Source organism: Leopardus geoffroyi, chromosome B4, assembly GCF_018350155.1.
Source record: "Leopardus geoffroyi isolate Oge1 chromosome B4, O.geoffroyi_Oge1_pat1.0, whole genome shotgun sequence".
Lineage (NCBI taxonomy): Eukaryota > Metazoa > Chordata > Mammalia > Carnivora > Felidae > Leopardus > Leopardus geoffroyi.
The window spans coordinates 19,409,963-19,427,221 of record NC_059341.1 but is presented as its reverse complement, the minus strand read 5'-3'; the positions used below and the strand labels follow the sequence as shown (position 1 = coordinate 19,427,221).

Here is a 17,259-nt window from a genome sequence, read left to right as displayed (position 1 = left end):
GGGAAAGGGCAGGGAAATAAATTTAGTGGGGGAGGGGGGATGGGGGGGGGAAGATAAGAGGAAGAGATCAAGCAGGTATAGTAATAATTCTAGGTGTTCCTGAAGAAGAAACTGCAATCATTCTCTACAGATATTATTAAAAAGGTAAAGCAGTTTATCTTGGATACAGGATCAGCGTATAAGAAAATGGTCATCGTATGAGAATTCCTTTATTGCCTTGGTTGGGACTATAGAAGGAAACAATCAAACTTCATTGAAAGGTGTAATAAGAGATTTAAAGAAGTGGGGAAACACACTTTCTCCTGGGAAGAGACTGAAGTATCTCTCTTCTCCTTTTTTCGTCCCTCCTCCGGCTTTTTTCCTCCTCTCCTATGCTCTGAGGACGCAGTAGGGAGCAACACGTTACACAAAACAAGGTAAAATCAGTCGCTGGCCCTCGAGCTTGCACGCATCCTGGGCTTGACGATTTTCAGGAGCCTCCTGTTTTCTCCTTCTTCAACAGTGTTCTGTAGAACACGAGAAGTTTCTAAGATTCAAGATTCCCGAGAAGACAGCCTGAAGAACGGAGACCGGTCGGTCCACTGTTCCAATACAGTTAGCACTTGGGGGTTTGAAGTCATTCCGGAAATAGGGGGAAAAAACCATATATATTCTTTGACCTTCCACTGCCAAACCTCTCTTCGGCCGCGTACCGTTTTTCCTCTTCCCGGGTTCGGACAGACTGCAGAACGGAGCCAAGACACATTGTGGACACTTGAGAAATGTCAGGCGAGCCCCCCTCAAAGCCGGGCAGCCGGCACACCACCAAATTCAGACATCGTTGCTCATGGTGCAGCCCAGGAGCTGGTGGCCCTGCGCCTCCCCACATGAAGCCCCGTTCCCGTGGGATGTCCCCACGCACTGATATTCTGGAAGATCTGACTAGCGACCGGGCTCCCGTGCTGCTCTCCTGTGTGGCTCTGTGCCGTCCGCTTGTTTGAATCTGCAGCTCTTGTCAATCTTCATATTTGTTTGGAGTCACATATGCCGGCCTCTAATTTGCAATTTACATGGATGATGGGGCCCTATTCAGAGTCCTGCTCCTGCGACCTTTGTGCCCCTCACCTCTCTTCACGCAGTCATTAGGCTGAGCAGCATATAATTACATAACCCATGCAAAGCTTAGATTTCTGGAAGGTTGCAGCTCTTTTCAGAAAGTAAGGGTTTCCGTTTTTATCCTCATTCTTTTCTAAACAAAAAGACATTCCCCCCCTGTGGTTTTTGTATGAATGCAGTAACTTAGAAACAGTTAGTCTTGTAGGTGGGTAGTAATTTCGGTTTGTTTTCACCCAAGAGTCGGTTTTTGTTTACACAGCTTGTGTTTAACTGAGCGCCGGCTGAGGTTGATTGGCCATCGTTGGAGCGGGAGCGTGTTGCTATTTGAAGCCAATGAAATTGGCTTAATTTTAAATCCCGAAGGATTTAAAATTCGCCCAACAATATAACTCCGTTTCCAGCCCGTTTTCATGTTTCTTTTGCTACCCGTGTGCACAAAACCCACCTGAATTACTTGCTAAGGTAAAGCCTGTGAAAACAGAAATAGTGAAGAAAACAGATGCTCTTGCTGAAATTACGCGAATTCCATCGAAGCTGTGTTTACTTGTTAGACAGATTCATGATTATAAACACAGTTTAAAAAAACAGTCTTGGTGGTAAGGCAAAAGCAAGCCCTTAAAAGAATAAATAGAAATGTATGTAAACATTTCACCGAAATGAAATAATATAATGCGTAGGGAGCCTATCAAAGTATTAATGCATTTTCATTTCTTGTACCTGATAATTATTTTTGAAGGAAGTAAGAAAGTACAAATGGTTTTTAACTCTACAAGACTGAAAGGAAAATAACAAGATACATTGATATTATCTAGAACACTGGCTTATATAGATCAACAGGGGAATTCATTAGAATGCGGATTCTTGAGCCCCATTTACCGAAATTCTGTTACGTAGGGTTGGGGACGGACCTCAGGAATCTAGTTTTTGAATAAGTACCTTAGATGATCCTACTGTAGAAAATTCACAGGCAGCATTAGAAATATTTGTATTGTACCAATATAAATAATTGTGCATTTTGTGTAGATGTTCAGTTGTAAGTTTCTGTGTCTTACCTTTCTACGCCTTGAAAAAATGAAGGTGGGTCTTAAAAACGACCATTGCTGCACTCTTTGCGTTAGAACTTTAATAGAACTAATGTAATGGACAAATCAATCAGCCCCTGGTGACATTGCCAGGTAGAATTACATCTGGAAAATAGATAAATATTCCTTTAGCTTATGACCAACCTCGAGAAACAGAGAAGTGGACAGATTGGTGAGGTGTTGACCGGGGCGGGGGGCCTTATACTAGTTTTGGTCTGGTCTCACTTCCTGTTTGTCAGTCGAATTCAAATCTGAATAACCACCATCACCTAAAGTAGGTTTGATAAAATTTACATATATTTTTCTCTTTAAATTTACATATATTTTTCTATTTTCTGCGCTTCAGTCTGGTTGCATCTCATGTGCATTCAGAGAATGAATGTTCCTTAATGTAATTGCTTTTATTTTTTGGACTCAATGTGATGGTAGTTGCTAGAAAATAAAACTGTCAGGAAACGTGACTAGTCTTCCCACACACGGGCATTTTAAGAGTCCAGTCAGAAAAGGAAGAGAAAGCCGGAGAGGAACAGCTTCACACACCCTTACCCCAGGAAATGATTTTCTACTTTCATGTGCTGAGCTTATCCTGCATCCACTGGGGGTCAAGACTGTGTGATGGGCAAGTTAAGGCCCTTGGTGAGGATATTCTGTATGTGAATATGCACATACACACGTACCCACGTTGACATGCTTATCAGAGCGGTCTATGTAAAATCCTGTAAGATTGGTTTTGTGCCAAAGTCTTGGGCTCACATTTTGTTATGTTGTATGAATCCAGTTCATATGCAGTAATGCTAGTGAGACTTAGGTATGGTAGAAAAAAGAATGTATCTATTCAAATAAAGGTTGTGCTTAAAAAAACTTTAAAAAACAGCTCATGGTCGGTGGGTTCTCTAAGATGATTTAGCACAGATAAATGATTTTGTAGACATTAAGTCTGGTAGTTATATAAATTTACTAATTTCTTTTTCTTTCTTTCAATCAAAACTGCCTCTTGGATCAGATTTCTTATAGAAAAGATGTACAGGACACCCACACATACAGTGCGGATCTCAACAGACCAGACATCAAGATGGCAACGCAGATCTCCAAGATCATAAGCAATGTAATCTCTCTTTCTTCTCTTGAGCAGAAATGATTTCTTATTTTTTTCAGGAGACAACCTGTGGCTTTGGTAGTTGAATGGTTAATTGAATTGGTGAAATCAATCCGAATTCATGACGTCTCAATTTTTTTTTAATCTGAATCATCCACTTGACTATGTAGGTTATTCAGGTATATGCAGAAGCTGCTCAAAGTTGCCTTCACTATGGCTAATGCTGCCATACTTTCAGAGAAGTAAGTGCTATGCTCGCATTCAGATGTCTCAGCCTGAAAGTCAACTTTGTCAGTCATCTGGTCTGATATTATCTCTCACCTTACCTTGTCCCGAAGAATATCACTTGGCCTTATTCCCATCGTGTTCCTGTTAATTGTGCAGATTCTTTTTAGCCACCATTTACCCTTGTACATTTTCTACACATCGTGGCTGTTTTCTTATCTTCTCCAAGATATCCTTCTTGGTTAATACCATTTAACTTAAACATACCTTTGCACCTCGGTTAAAAATGATGACCTAACACAAACCAAATATTTGAATAATGTAGACTATACTCACCTTAAAAATCAATAGCTATTTCCGAAATTTAACTTCATGTTAACCAAAGAGGGCTAACTTCCTGAGATCAAGCGAGCCATACAGGCTGTCTGCCTGCAGAATTTGGGATCTCAATTATCCAGAAATTTCTTCTAGTATTTTTTTTCAGGGTTTATACAGAAACACAATGATGACAATGGTGACAGGGTACAAAGATTCAAACTTGGTAATTATTTTACTACAAAAGGGTTGAGTTTATTTATATAACCACACGAAGTCAATTTCTGCCCTAGCAGTCAGCATTTTATCATTTGGTGGATTGTAAGGGATGTTTTTTTGTGGACTGACCATCTATTATATTTTATTTCAGCTAATGTTAATGTAATGCTTCATTGGAAAGTAGAAATATTTAACATTCTCATATTTATTCATTTTAGGCAGAGTACAAGAAAGGGCAAGGAGTAATGAATAAAGAGCCTGCTGTAATTGGAAGACCAGATTTCGAACATGCTGTGGAAGCTTCTAAACTTTCTAGTCAAGTAAGACTCGAGTGATGACTCCACAATGATTTGATTGAGAGGTTTTGTTTCTAGTGGCACAGGAAAATATTTCATCTTAGATAATATCTTTAATTGCAAGACTGTGCAAAGATAATGTTTCTGAAACTATTTCAGATAGGATTGCAATAATTATAAATTTCACTAAGGCATAAAAATACGTCCAATTTTAAGCATGAGACAAAGGTTTCTTTTCTCCAGGCTCAAATTCTAACCCTTTTTAATGAGGTGGGCTGTGTTGTCACATTTCCTAGGATTTCGAGAATTCAGCAATCCTGATACCAATTAGATTAGATCAATAATTAGATTGCTATCTATCTATACACACATACACACACTTTGTAACTTGGTAATAAAATATCAATTTCCGAATGCTTTTCTTTAATCGCAAGGTAAGAAAGAGGTGAGACAAATGAAGGAAACTTTGAAATCTTACTGAAGACCATCAAATAAGATCCGCAAAAGTATAAAGGCAGGTCATGTTTTAGGCTGAAAGTCTCGGCAGGTAAAAATTGCAGTTCTCCCCAAATGAATATATAAATGTCATGCAATTTCAATGACAAGCCAATAGAACTTTTTTTTTAAGCATGGACAAACGATCTTAGAGTTTGAATGGAAAGGAAATGCCTGAGAATAGCCTTTAAAAGTATGAAAATGAAGACCAGTGAAGAACTTTAGTTGTGAGTTACCATAACATAATATAAAACCACTGAAATTAAATCAATATGGGATTAGTACAGTAAGAGATAAAATGATCAGTAGGCTAGCATAGGGAATCCTGAAATAAATTCCAATATGTATAAGAATTTAATATACGATGAAAGTGTTGGTTCAAGGCAGTGGGAAGAAGTTGTATTAGTTAATAAATGGCGCTGACATAACTGTCCATCCATCAGAGTAAAAATAAAATTGGACCTGAATCTTAAACTACATACAAAATGAATTCCAGATGGATTAGAGATGTGAATGTAAACAATAAAATAATTTTTTAAATCTTAAAAGAAAACCCAGGAGAATATACATAGCACATAGGGATAACAGAGTTGTTCTTAGATAAGACCGGAGATCCAGAAGCTATATAAGGAGAGTTAGGCGTATTTGACTATAGAATTAAAACTCTCTCGATGGAAAATGATAATATTTGCCAGGTCAACAATAGTAATATCAAAAGCGATTTTTATACATTTACGGTGTTTTCAACTTTGACAATACCCGTTCCTCAAGTTGCAAAGTTGGATTACATTTCAAAATGGAGAGGTGTAAATGAGGAAAACTGTGAAACCAGATAGAAGAACATGATGACATTTGCACCAATGAGAAGACCTACTGTGCTCTAGCTCAGGTGTCTCGATACTCAATATTGTAAAAATGTTAATTCTTCCAAAATTAATGTTAAAAACTCCATGCAAGGGGCGTCTGGCTGACTCACTTGGTGGAGCATGTGACTCTTGATCTCAGGGTCATGAGTTCGAGCCACATGTTGTGGGCAGAATTTATTTTAAAAACTAAATTAAATCGGGGCACCTGGGTGGCTCAGTTGGTGAAGCATCCGACTTCGGCTCAGGTTACGATCTCGTGGTTTGTGGGTTCGAGCCCTGAGTCAGAGCTGTCAGTGCAGAGCCTGCTTGGGATTTTCTCTCTCTCTCCCTCTCTCTCTCTGCCCCCCTCACACACTCTCTCTCTCAAAATAAATAAACTTAAAAAAAATTAAACAAGTTAGATGGTCTATAGAGAAGGAAGTGTCTGCGAAAGGCTTTTTCTAATTTTAATTTTTATTTATTTTTTAAAATTTATTTAAAAATTTTTAATTTTATTTTGGGGAGTGAGAGTGAGCGAGCGTGAACAGGTGAGATGGGCAGAGAGAGAGGGAGAGAGAATCTTAAGCAGGCTTCATACCTAGCACAGAGCCCAATAAAGGGCTTGATCCCACGACTCTGGGATCATGACCTGAGCCAAAATCAAGAGTCAGACACCCAACTGATTGAGCTAACCACTCGCTCCTATTTTGATATTTCAGATTAAGTCACCAGAAATCCTACCACGTGATCCTCCCTGGGTTTTTAGGCAGGTTAAAAAAAAAAAAAATTCAATTCCTTTAGCAACTGTACAACCAGATACCTAAGCAGATCGTAATTTGCAAGTTACATCTTTATTTTCCCCATGACATTCTTGCTGCTCTCATAAACTCATGAGAGAAAAAGGAAAACTGGGCAGATGAATATAGAGGACTTCTGGAATGAACGCGACACGTTCCGTGTGTGTATTTTCAGGGGTGTGAACTAGAGTCGAGGGCAGAAAGTGTGGTTTCTTATTTTCACTGACAATTCGACCATCATGTATTGTCTTGCTCCTCACCTAATGACAGATTGTAGATACAGGAGCACTCAAAGGCAAAGCAATGCCTAGAAAGGAAGTGACTTAGGAAGGCAGGAAGCAGAGGACCCTGGGGACAGGTGCAGGAGGGGGAGAGCAGATAGCACCAGGAGCACTGAGAGAGGAGGTGGAAAGGAGGTAGTGCTCGCGGCATATAGTGGAAAGACCTGCCTGGTGAAGGGGTGAGAACGAGAGAGCAGGGGGCAGAGTTCTTCCAAGTAACCAGTAAACTGACCTCTGAGGGGTTGAGCCTGGGAAAGGTGATGGAAACCCAAAACCCTTTGTTAACTTGTACAACAGCTTTGCTGCCATACTTGTGAAAGTTTCCTTTTTAAAAATTTAGTAGGCACATAAAATGATGGTCAAGTAATCAGGAGAAAATGAGTTAAAAAAAAAAAAAAAGAAAGTGACACGTCGCGTGCCAAGATAATGAGATTCGTGTATTTCCGGGGATCTCAAATGTTAGTGGGGGTAACTGTTGAAGCCATCATCTTACAAACTTCTTTTCTTTTTTAAGATTTTTTTTAAAGTTTATTTTGAGAGAGAGAGAGAAAAAATGAGTGGAGAAGGGGCAGAGAGAGAGAGAGGGACAGAGGATCCGAAGTGGGCTTCAGCAGAGAGCCCAGTGTGGGGCTCAAACTCACAAACTGTGAAATCATGACCTGAGCTGAAGTCAGACGCTTAACCGACTGAGCCACCCAAACGCCCCCTTTTTCTAAAAGATTTTTTTAAGTGTATTTATTTATTTTGGGGGGGGGGACAAAATCCTTTTAAGAACAGCTGAGTTGTTAATATATTCATATATCGTCTTTATTACTGGAAATTTGTCTACATGGTGAATGCAATTCTGTTAGTTTTATAACATCAAGGAAAACTTTTGTATTTATAATAACTAGTGTTTGTTCTAAAATTGCATGGGATGTATTGACAAGAATGGGTTTGAAACATAAAAAGTACATTTTAGATTGCCATTAAAATTTAATTATAAATATTGTCCTCAAATTGAATGGGGATGTTAATTGGTTTGGAGAATCTCCCATTCTGTCTTCCTGGCAAACACTCTCCCAACCAACTTCTTTACCCCCAAATTTTGGCTTCAGTGTCGCATCCTTGACTTGCCAATTTAAATTGTATTGCTCCCTCCCCTTCATTCTCAGTTCTGGTTCTTTATAGTTCTTAACACGGTATTAGTCAAAAATGTGTGTGTGTGTGTGTGTGTGTGTGTGTGTGTGCGTGTGAAATATCTCCTTTACTACCACATAGCGGGCTTTATGGGGACAGGGTTGACATGTGTTTAATTCATCATTACAGAATAGCACAGATTGGACTTCAATAAATATACATAGACTGATTAAACAAATTTCTCTAGATCATTCACAGTTGGTACAAAGTAAGATGTTATTTTGTTATGAAAATAAGGACGGGGATATGATTTTGTGTAAAATTCAGACCTGATTGAATTGATTGAATTGAATATTGATTTTATGGCAAGTTCTACATGAGAATCTGGATATACTATCTTCCTTGATAGCTTTTAGTTTAATTTCATCCAAACTTGGAGAGAATTGGTGCCTATAGGTATATGGCATTGTGTTATTTGTTTACGCTTCATTTTCACTGATAATTAAGGTATACTTATCAAATTTTCCATTTTTCCCCTAACATTTGTTTCTGTGGCGATGATGAAAAGCTTTCTTTTGGAGTCTGCTTCTGCTTTTTTCTTCCTTTGTCTGGAGTCATAGGTGGGGCTGAAGTCCAGCACCCCTCGTGGTGAAGCTTTGAACTACTGGCTTTAGAAGTCAGGCTTTCGGCCATTGAAACACTGCTTTGTCTAGATGCAGTTATGAGGAATGATTTAAGTTATATTATTGTAGTTTACCAATTCCAGTGTTTTCTCCAAGTGTGGGTCTCTGAAAATCTTGCTAAATCTTAACATTCCTCATCAACTTTTAGGAGTATGATCCTATATACCTTTCCTATATTAAAAGGAAAGGTTGGTAAACATCAGGATCATTAGATATGATGGTATTTATAATGTAAATAAAATCAGTCATGGGCATAAGTAACTTTTCATTTGTTTGCAAAGTAATTGACTCAGGTATAGGGGGTAACGTACATAAGGAGCCAACTCACCCAACCCAACACCTATTTCTCCCTTTCTCAAGTGGTCTTGAAACTGGAGGGAGATATTTTGTTCCATGGTTGAGTCCCCAGTTAGTCAAGGGAAAGCATCACGTCAGGAGATGTGAGTGTGCATGAAGAGACAGACACTCAGATGTGTGAAGTGTGGGTTGAAAATAGGATAGGATATTGAATGTGTATGTGTAGTGAGTGAGTGAACCAGTCAGAAGGTGACCAAGGGACCCATTGAAACCATTTGGCTCTTTTCTCATTTCATTTACATGCAACCCTTTATAGCAAGAGGTAAGAAATAGTTGGGTGTCAGTGTCTGATAAGCATGTTTTTTTTTTTTTTTTTATGTAATGAAGTTATTTTGCTTTGTGGTTAACTAATGAGGGAAACTCTTGTGTCTTTGTTCCTTAGGCATCTTTGAATCAGATCACATGGAGTACTGAAGCTTAGAGATAAATTTCACAACACTTTGCCTCTTACTACACTTATTACAAGGATAAGAGCAACAGATATATTTTAAATCACTGATCTCACACTACAGAAATAACCTGGAAAGGTTAGACAGAATTTTAAAATTCAAGTCTTAGGGTGTATAACCCAATGTGTAGCAGTGGTAGAAATCTTTAAAAATAAAGTTGTCCCGAAAGGAGTTGTGTGCAGGTTAGACTAGTAAGTCGAAAGGAGACAATTTGGTATTGAGACAATTTGTAATATATTTCTATATTTGGATTGTGAATTAAGAGTGTGAATGGATTTCAAACCTCCACGCAAACATAACCATGATTTTGTGTGAAGTATGATCACAAATTTTGGGATCATTTGCATTACTCTGTGCTTAATTAGTAATGTCATGAGAGTACTTTATTACACTTTGTTGTATTTTTAAGATATTAGACTTCTATTAAATACTTTCAGGAGAATATTGCATTAGAATGGCATTTAGTTCTGAATAGCTTATTTTATGTACCCAATTATTCCTAAGATGTGTAATTTATGCCCCTAGTTCACCCTTATTAGGACCTAAGCTGTGACTAATGCTCATTACATGTGAGGCGTGCAGTTTCCCATGCATATTTCGAAAGAATGTGAATTTGGGATTTCTTATTATTCTTCTCCAGAACATCGATTCTGTGATCTCTAGTATTCAGTAATGGCTACCTGATGATCATCTCTGACTCTGTCACCTAAATGTGAGTTTGTTATCCTCAGGAACAAGTAAAAGCAGTGCCTAGTATAGAGGTTAATACAGATAATGCCTCAAGAGATACTAAATGAATAGATGGAATGCTAACAATTTCTGAAAGAATCCTTTACTTAGATGGGAATTGGTATTTTTCCATTTTGAAAAGAATGGTCTTAAGGTATTGAGGTGGATATTGAAACTTAAACATCAGGGTTCTAAGTAAACTATGCTGGATGAATGAAAAAAAAAATAAAGTTCTCATCAAAATCTATCGCAAGGCTATATCGAAATTTGAGGACACCGTGGAAGGTACCTGCTCCTGCCTTCCAATGAAAGAATCCCTTCTCCATCCATGTATTTGTTCAAATGAGATAGATATTACATGCTGGACCCTGTGCTTGGGGGTAGATTTTCAAAGGTGAACAGGACAGATACAGCCCCTGCCATCACTGAGCTTACAGCCTAATGGGAAAGATCCACAGTGCAGCGGTGTGGCAGATCATGACACCACGGTGTGATCTCTGTGACTGGGTAAAGGCGGGATGTTTCAAAAATACACCAGCAGTCTGGGAGATCAGAGAGGACTTTCAGAAAAAAAGTTCCTAATGTTCATCTGAATGATTTCTGCACATCCTGCAGGTATTAGCCTAAATGTAACTTCTTTTCATCATTATCCACAGAAAACATGGAGACTAACTACCCATGTATACTAACTACGCGTCGATACTAATGTTACCTTCCGCAGTAGAGCAAATGCCATTTTTTGATTTTTTTCAAATATTTGAACACAGTTACCAACTGTTCCTTCAGTCTCTTCAGTTATGGCCCTCTTTAGCCCAGTGAGCAACACAGAGGAGCCATTACATAAATATTTCTTGAATGAGTGAATGAATGAACGAATGCAAATCCAGCAGGAACTATACAGTAAAATACGGATTCAGTATAATGTTTTTATATCTATTGTTTTGCATTCCGTTCACATTCTTTATCTTCTTCATGGGCTCTAGTTCCGATCGATTTAACAGTGACTGTGGTGTGCATGCACACGTGTGTGTGTGCATATGTGTGTGTGTGTGTGTGTGTGTGTGTGTGTACTTGGAGAGTTAGAGAAATATTAGAGATCCTGTAATCTCCGACACGTCTCAAGGTTTGACTCATTGTGTGAGTCATAAAAGAGAGTTATTGCTTATCATTTTCATCATTAATTTATATATTTCTTTAATAAACATATAGGAAGTACCAAATCCATTCCAATCCATTATACCAGGCCCTAGGGATAAAAAAATGAATAAAACTTTGTTCCTGGCTCACTGTCTAATGGGAGAATAGACATACCCAGATAATTTAAATATGTCCAAAATTAGAAAATAGTCTAATCTAGTATTAGCTAAGTGGCAAGCGTCGGTTACATCATCTCTGAGCACAGAGAAGCCATCCTGCTCTCCGCATGCCAGCACAGTTACATGAGGGACGGAGGCCACATGGAGGGAGTGAGACTTGGAAATGAACGTGACGCATTCTCACGTGCCATCGACTCTGGCGTTTGTTCTTCCCAGGCGAAGGTATATTTCTGAAAAGCAATAATCGATCCACATTGCGATGACTCCTTTTTCCTCTCCTCACTACATCGAGCCTGTGTTGAATTCCTGCCATGAGGTACGATGAGTTCCCACCCGAGGTTGGGGGTGGGATCAAGACACGCTCTGTCCAGACTGGCATCCGAAATCCTTCCAGTGGCAAGCCTGCTCAAGTCGCAAACGTGCTTAGAATGACTTCATACCGGCCTTAGGATGAAGCCCAAGATCCATGACAGCTACAGAGCTCCGTAGGACCTGGCCATTCCTGCTCTCCGGTCTCTCGTGTAATCTCCATCCTCCGCCACCCTTGTGTTCTTCAATTCCTTGATCATGCTGTGTGCCCCTCTCTCGCCTTCCACCTGCTGTTCCCTCTGGGCACACTCTATCAGCATGCCCCTCCCCCCACCCCTCTCCCCGCTTTCCCTCACTAAGTACACTCTCTTCGCGACTTAACTCAAATACCCTCGGTTCCTCAGACTTGAAGAGGGTCTGCCACAAAATGTGGCTCCGTGGCCTCATTGCCCTGTGCCGCTGCAGCCAGCTCACCCTCCCGGAATTTGTCTTTGCGCCTAACCATCAGCAGTGACGCCTGGATGGAATCAAGTTCATTTTTTACTGCATGTCCCCGGGGCCTCCCTCAGGGACGGGGACTTCGTGAGCACAGGAGTATAAACACACGTATGCATACATACATGCATATGTATATTAATATATATTATATCAGTGTTTGCAGTGTTAAATTCAATCACGTGATTATGATAAGTACAGCCAGCGTAAATGGGGTTAGGGACGAATTCAGCTTGACTCTTGGCAAGTTTATAACGTAGCTAACGGGAATGGAAGTGCTGGGGCGCTTAAACCACTTTTAAGCGACTGTGAGTCAGATCTGCTGCTGGAAAGACTACCGACCCCCATCTTGACAGAGTGTATCTTGATCCCACCCCCAGCCTCGGGTGGTAACTCATCCTACCTCATGGCAGGAGCTCAACACAGGCTCGATGTAGTGAGGAGAGGAAAAAGGAGTCATCCCAATGTGGATCTATTATTGCTTTTCGGAACCATACCTTCGCCTGGGAAAACAAATGGCAGGTGAGAATGCCATTGGCTTCAGGTTCATTTCCAAGTTTCACCCGCTCCATGCTGTGGGCAGACGGTAGGACAGGCTCTCTCTTCTCGGAGAGGATATAACCTAATTTTGCCACTTAGCTAATACGTAACTAAGATGCTTATGGTGCCCGGGGTTGGAGAATTTGAATCATTGAAGGAAAACTTGGTGCAAGCCAGGATTGCATAGGTGGATTGGTTGATGGGGTAAACAGCTACCAGAACGTTCAGGGCACTGAGGCCATCAGTTAGAATGTCTTGTTCAGTCAGGGGAGAGTGTTGGTGAATCTGGCTGAGTCAGGAGTGCCATTCGGGTGGACGACAGTTAAGAGAGTCTCCTCTCATTGTCAAGCAAATGTCCTTTAGGCACTAAAAACCTAGAGAGACAAAAGCACAGATTAAAATATGGTAACAAGTGCCCTGGAAGAGGGATGGACAAGTGCCCTGCGACCACGGGAGTGGAATTTAGAGGAGGACCAGGGAGGGGAAACTTTTGCTGTGGTGCCCATGACTGTGGAAAATAGCAAATGAGATCTAAATTTATTTCATTGGTGATATTGTGCCTGATTTCAAGACATAAATATATAAATTTCGTATAAAATCAGAGTTTTTCTTGCTTTGTAAAGTTTATTAACTAGTCTAATTAATTAGAATAAATGAGGTTTCGCCTGAATTTGTAAGGCAATGTGACTATCAGAAAGTTATTACTAGCAAATGGAGGCACAGCAGAAAATATTTCCTGTAAGCCATCCTGGAATCTTTTCCAAATGTATTCTCACCAAGATTTTCACTAGCGGTCTCCCATAGGTACCAGACATGTGTCCTTGAGGAAGACATCACCCAAGGTACACTCAATTAAAACAGATAGTGGCAGCCAGACCCAAATTGCTTCTTGATAAAAATTACTTCGAGGGGCCCCTGGGTGGCTCAGTGGGTGGGTGGCTCAGTGGGTTGAGCATCTGACTCTCGATTTCAGCTCAGGTCATGATCTCACAGTTCCTGAGATCGAGCCCCTCATGGGGCTCGGCACTGACAGCACACAGCCTGCCTGGGATTCTCTGTCACCCTCTCTCTCCGCCCCTCCCCGGCTTGTGCGCACACGCTCTGTCTCTCAAAATAAATAAATAAACTTTGAAAAATTAGAAAAAATTTTTTCGAGGTAGGGCTTAAAGATATATGAATGAAGATGCATTAGGACAATGTTGTAAGAACACAATACTGTGAGAATTGTAATATTGTAAAGTTACTGTGAGAGAACAAAAGAGTGAGCTTCTGCTTTTGACGTCTATGCCTCCTTTTCCTGGATACAGGAATCAAAGCGGGTGTGAGATTCCCGAGATAACTAGTTTTTTGGGTTTTGTTTTTAGTAAAGGACTTGTATCTACATTTCAGGTAGTTATCATAACCTACCTTCACATATTTCTCTATCTATAGAGAAATTGATAGACTACTTTAAAAAGGAGAAAAATAATACAGAGTAAGTATTAGAGATACTTTGCTGCTGAATATAACTGTGGAGCTAAAGCAGAGGAATAAAAAATTGACATTAAATAGACCCAGGACATTTCAGAAAATGTAATCCCTAAAAATGAATTTTTGAGCAACTGGGAAATGATGAGAAAAACCATAACCTAAACCATGTCCCGTATTTGGAATAATTCCCTCAGGAAAATTCATATTCAAATTCTGGGTCTCAGGATCCATTTTCTAAATGTTATAGACTTTCATTCATCTGTGGTCTCAATTTCTAATTGATCATAGGCAATAAGAATGCAGAAATGGAAACCTGACATTTAAAAATCCTGAGATTTTAGTGTATAATTCTTGTTAATAGGATTTGAGTTCATGCCTAATTGCATTTATGATCAATGTTCAAGTAGAGGTTGTTTTTCCATAAAAAAATTTTTTATGCCTAATTAAGCTTTATAGGAGGAAAAATACCAGGAATTTAAGCTTTGTTACCATTTGTTTTTAAGGTAGCTTAGGTCTGATCTAATTAAAAATCAAATGTTTCATTTTGAAAGCTTAAAGATAAATGTGCTGTTTAATTTATCCTGTTTTCTTCTTTTATGGCAGATTAAATACAAAGAAAAATTTGATAGTGAAATGAAGGATAAGAAACATCGTTACAATCCTCTTGAAAACGCTTCTTTTAGGCAAAGTCAGCTTGTCACTGCACTGGTGAGCGATGTAAGTTATGACGTGTGATTCATAGGCAATTATTTTCAGTATCTTTAGAATCAACTGTATTGTATTTACTAATTGCTAATACTGAATCGAGATGATGCAGTTCCCAAGTATTTTAGTTGCAAACACTGAAGCATACTTTCCTGAGAGCTTTCTTGAGGAAAATGTATTATTGTAAGTTACCACTAATGGTTACTGATTACTGATTAGTTAATAAGTTAGGAATAGTATTGCTAATAAAACTATTCTATCTGATCAAGAGTAGAACCAGATTACAGAGTTTTTCAAAATAAGCGGTATGTAGTATGTTAAATTAGTGGTTATGACAACAGTTAACTCATGTAATTGTGCCCAGGAAATTGGGCTCCTGTAACGTATAACCTGGCATATGGTAGTTTATAAGAAAGAAATTTTCAGAAATTGCACTGATAACGTCTGAAACAGTGTCTTTCCTATCCCTTATGCAAACGCTGTGAAATACTTCTTCACAGGTTTGGTTTCATTTTATGTTTTTAAAAATAATTAAGTTTCAGTTGACATGAAAAGATGCCTTAAATTTTTATTAGAATCAAGCAGAGAGTAAACACGGAAACATGGAAAAGAATGGATCACTTTGCTGTGGTTGAAGGATGCATAATACCTTTGCAAGTATTAAGATGAGGAATTGTTGAACTGTTGCTTTGTCAGATCACTGAAACTTTTCAACTCTTGCCCTGTCCTTGGGACTCAGCATAGCTTATTTCCCTTGATGTTTAGTAGGTATTGTTATTTGTGCCTCTTCACTCACTTGTGTTTCGTACCAACACTTGAAATGGGTCTGTTAGGGTCACTGGAATATCAGAATGGATTCTTTGTCTTATTTGTTTTTTATCTCGTGTGCGTGTAAAAATGGAAAGCAGATAGGGTTGCAATAGACGTAAAGGAACCTAGAGCATAGTGCTTGAAAGCACAGGGTTTAGAATTGGATTGCTTGAATTTGAATTCTGTTCTGCCTCGTAATTCTATACCTTCATCTTTCTGTGCCTTAGTTTACTCCTCTGTAAAATGGAGATACTTAGAGTATCTACCCACAAGGGTTGTGGAAATTAAATACTACGTATAAAATGTTTGGCACAAAGTAAATGCTCAAATATTTTCTGTTATTAATATTTTAGTATTACTATTGCTAATATTGTATATTCAGAATAGTTGGAAATAAAAGAAGGCCTGTATTGCAATAGGATGAAAAAACACCAAAAACCCTTAAATTGCTCCAGAGCATAATTAAAATGTGGTAGTTTCTAAAGAATAAAGTTACTGTTCCTTTTGAAAACAGAATGTCTATTAAAATTACCTGATTCTGTGACTGTCACCCTTTCTAAATATGTAAACAATAAAAGCAATTACCAAAATGTTTTCAAGACCCTAGCAGTAACTTTTTTTAACTTATTCTGTAGTAAATGAGCACCATCTTGTGGCCGCCTGTAAACTCGCCTGTTAATTTACCACTACGTGGTGTTTTTCGATGTATTGAAAATAATAATGGCGATAATGCAAAAGCATAATATTTTCTTCTCCTGGACGGTATGTTGTTCCCTGTTATTTTCATAGGTGAAGTACAAGAAAGACATTCAAAATATGCATGATCCAGTCTCGGATCTCCCAAACTTGTTCTTAGACCATGCTTTGAAAGCCAGCAAAATGCTCAGCGGAGTAAGTGGGTTTGTTTGATGGCAGCCGGGGATGCCCTGTGGCCCCAGAGAGCCAGGATGGCTTTGAGCCTGTTCATGAGCGTACCTGCTTCATCAGGCGTGCCTGGGCTCCACCTCTCCCTGAATTACTAACTCCTTCAAAAGTAGCGGTCTGCTTGCTTGAAGCCCACGAAAGCTGTCGCTTTACACAGGGGGTTCTCGCTAGCTCTTTAATATCGCCCGAATGCAACCTTTCCTGTTGAACAACTACACTTCAAAGTGCTTGCACGAGACTTCTTTCTGTCGTTCTTCTTCCTCTTTCTTCTTCCGCATTAGACTGAAGCCACTTGAAGGTCAGGCTTAAAGCAGGGATCTTGTATTTTTGGGGGGCCAGAGCAGCATGTCTGGTATTTAAATGGGCCTCGGTAACATACAAGATCGTCTTAGGCTAATTTGTGTTTTCTCTGGAAATAAATCCGACATTACATTGGCACTCTACTTTTGGGTCTTGTGGAGGCTTCCACGTTTTCTTCAAAGCAGTTAGGGGGCGAGAGCGGTTTTTTTCATGCCCTAGTGAAAATGTTTGTGCACACTGCCAAGTAGTGATTCCGGCAGAACTCACCTCCTGGTTGCTGTTTCAAACACTTAAAGCGTGTGGACCC

General features: G+C 39.4%; 1 protein-coding gene across 1 annotated transcript in view; it reads left to right on the top strand.

Annotated features, from left to right (window-relative positions):
* The window catches only part of NEBL (nebulette), a 111,024-nt gene that overhangs the window by 22,280 nt on the left and 71,485 nt on the right, over positions 1-17,259 (top strand). The window contains 4 exon segments of the mRNA XM_045464332.1: positions 3,181-3,282; positions 4,251-4,352; positions 14,817-14,930; positions 16,518-16,619. Coding sequence (XP_045320288.1) covers positions 3,181-3,282; positions 4,251-4,352; positions 14,817-14,930; positions 16,518-16,619 — 420 coding nt within the window.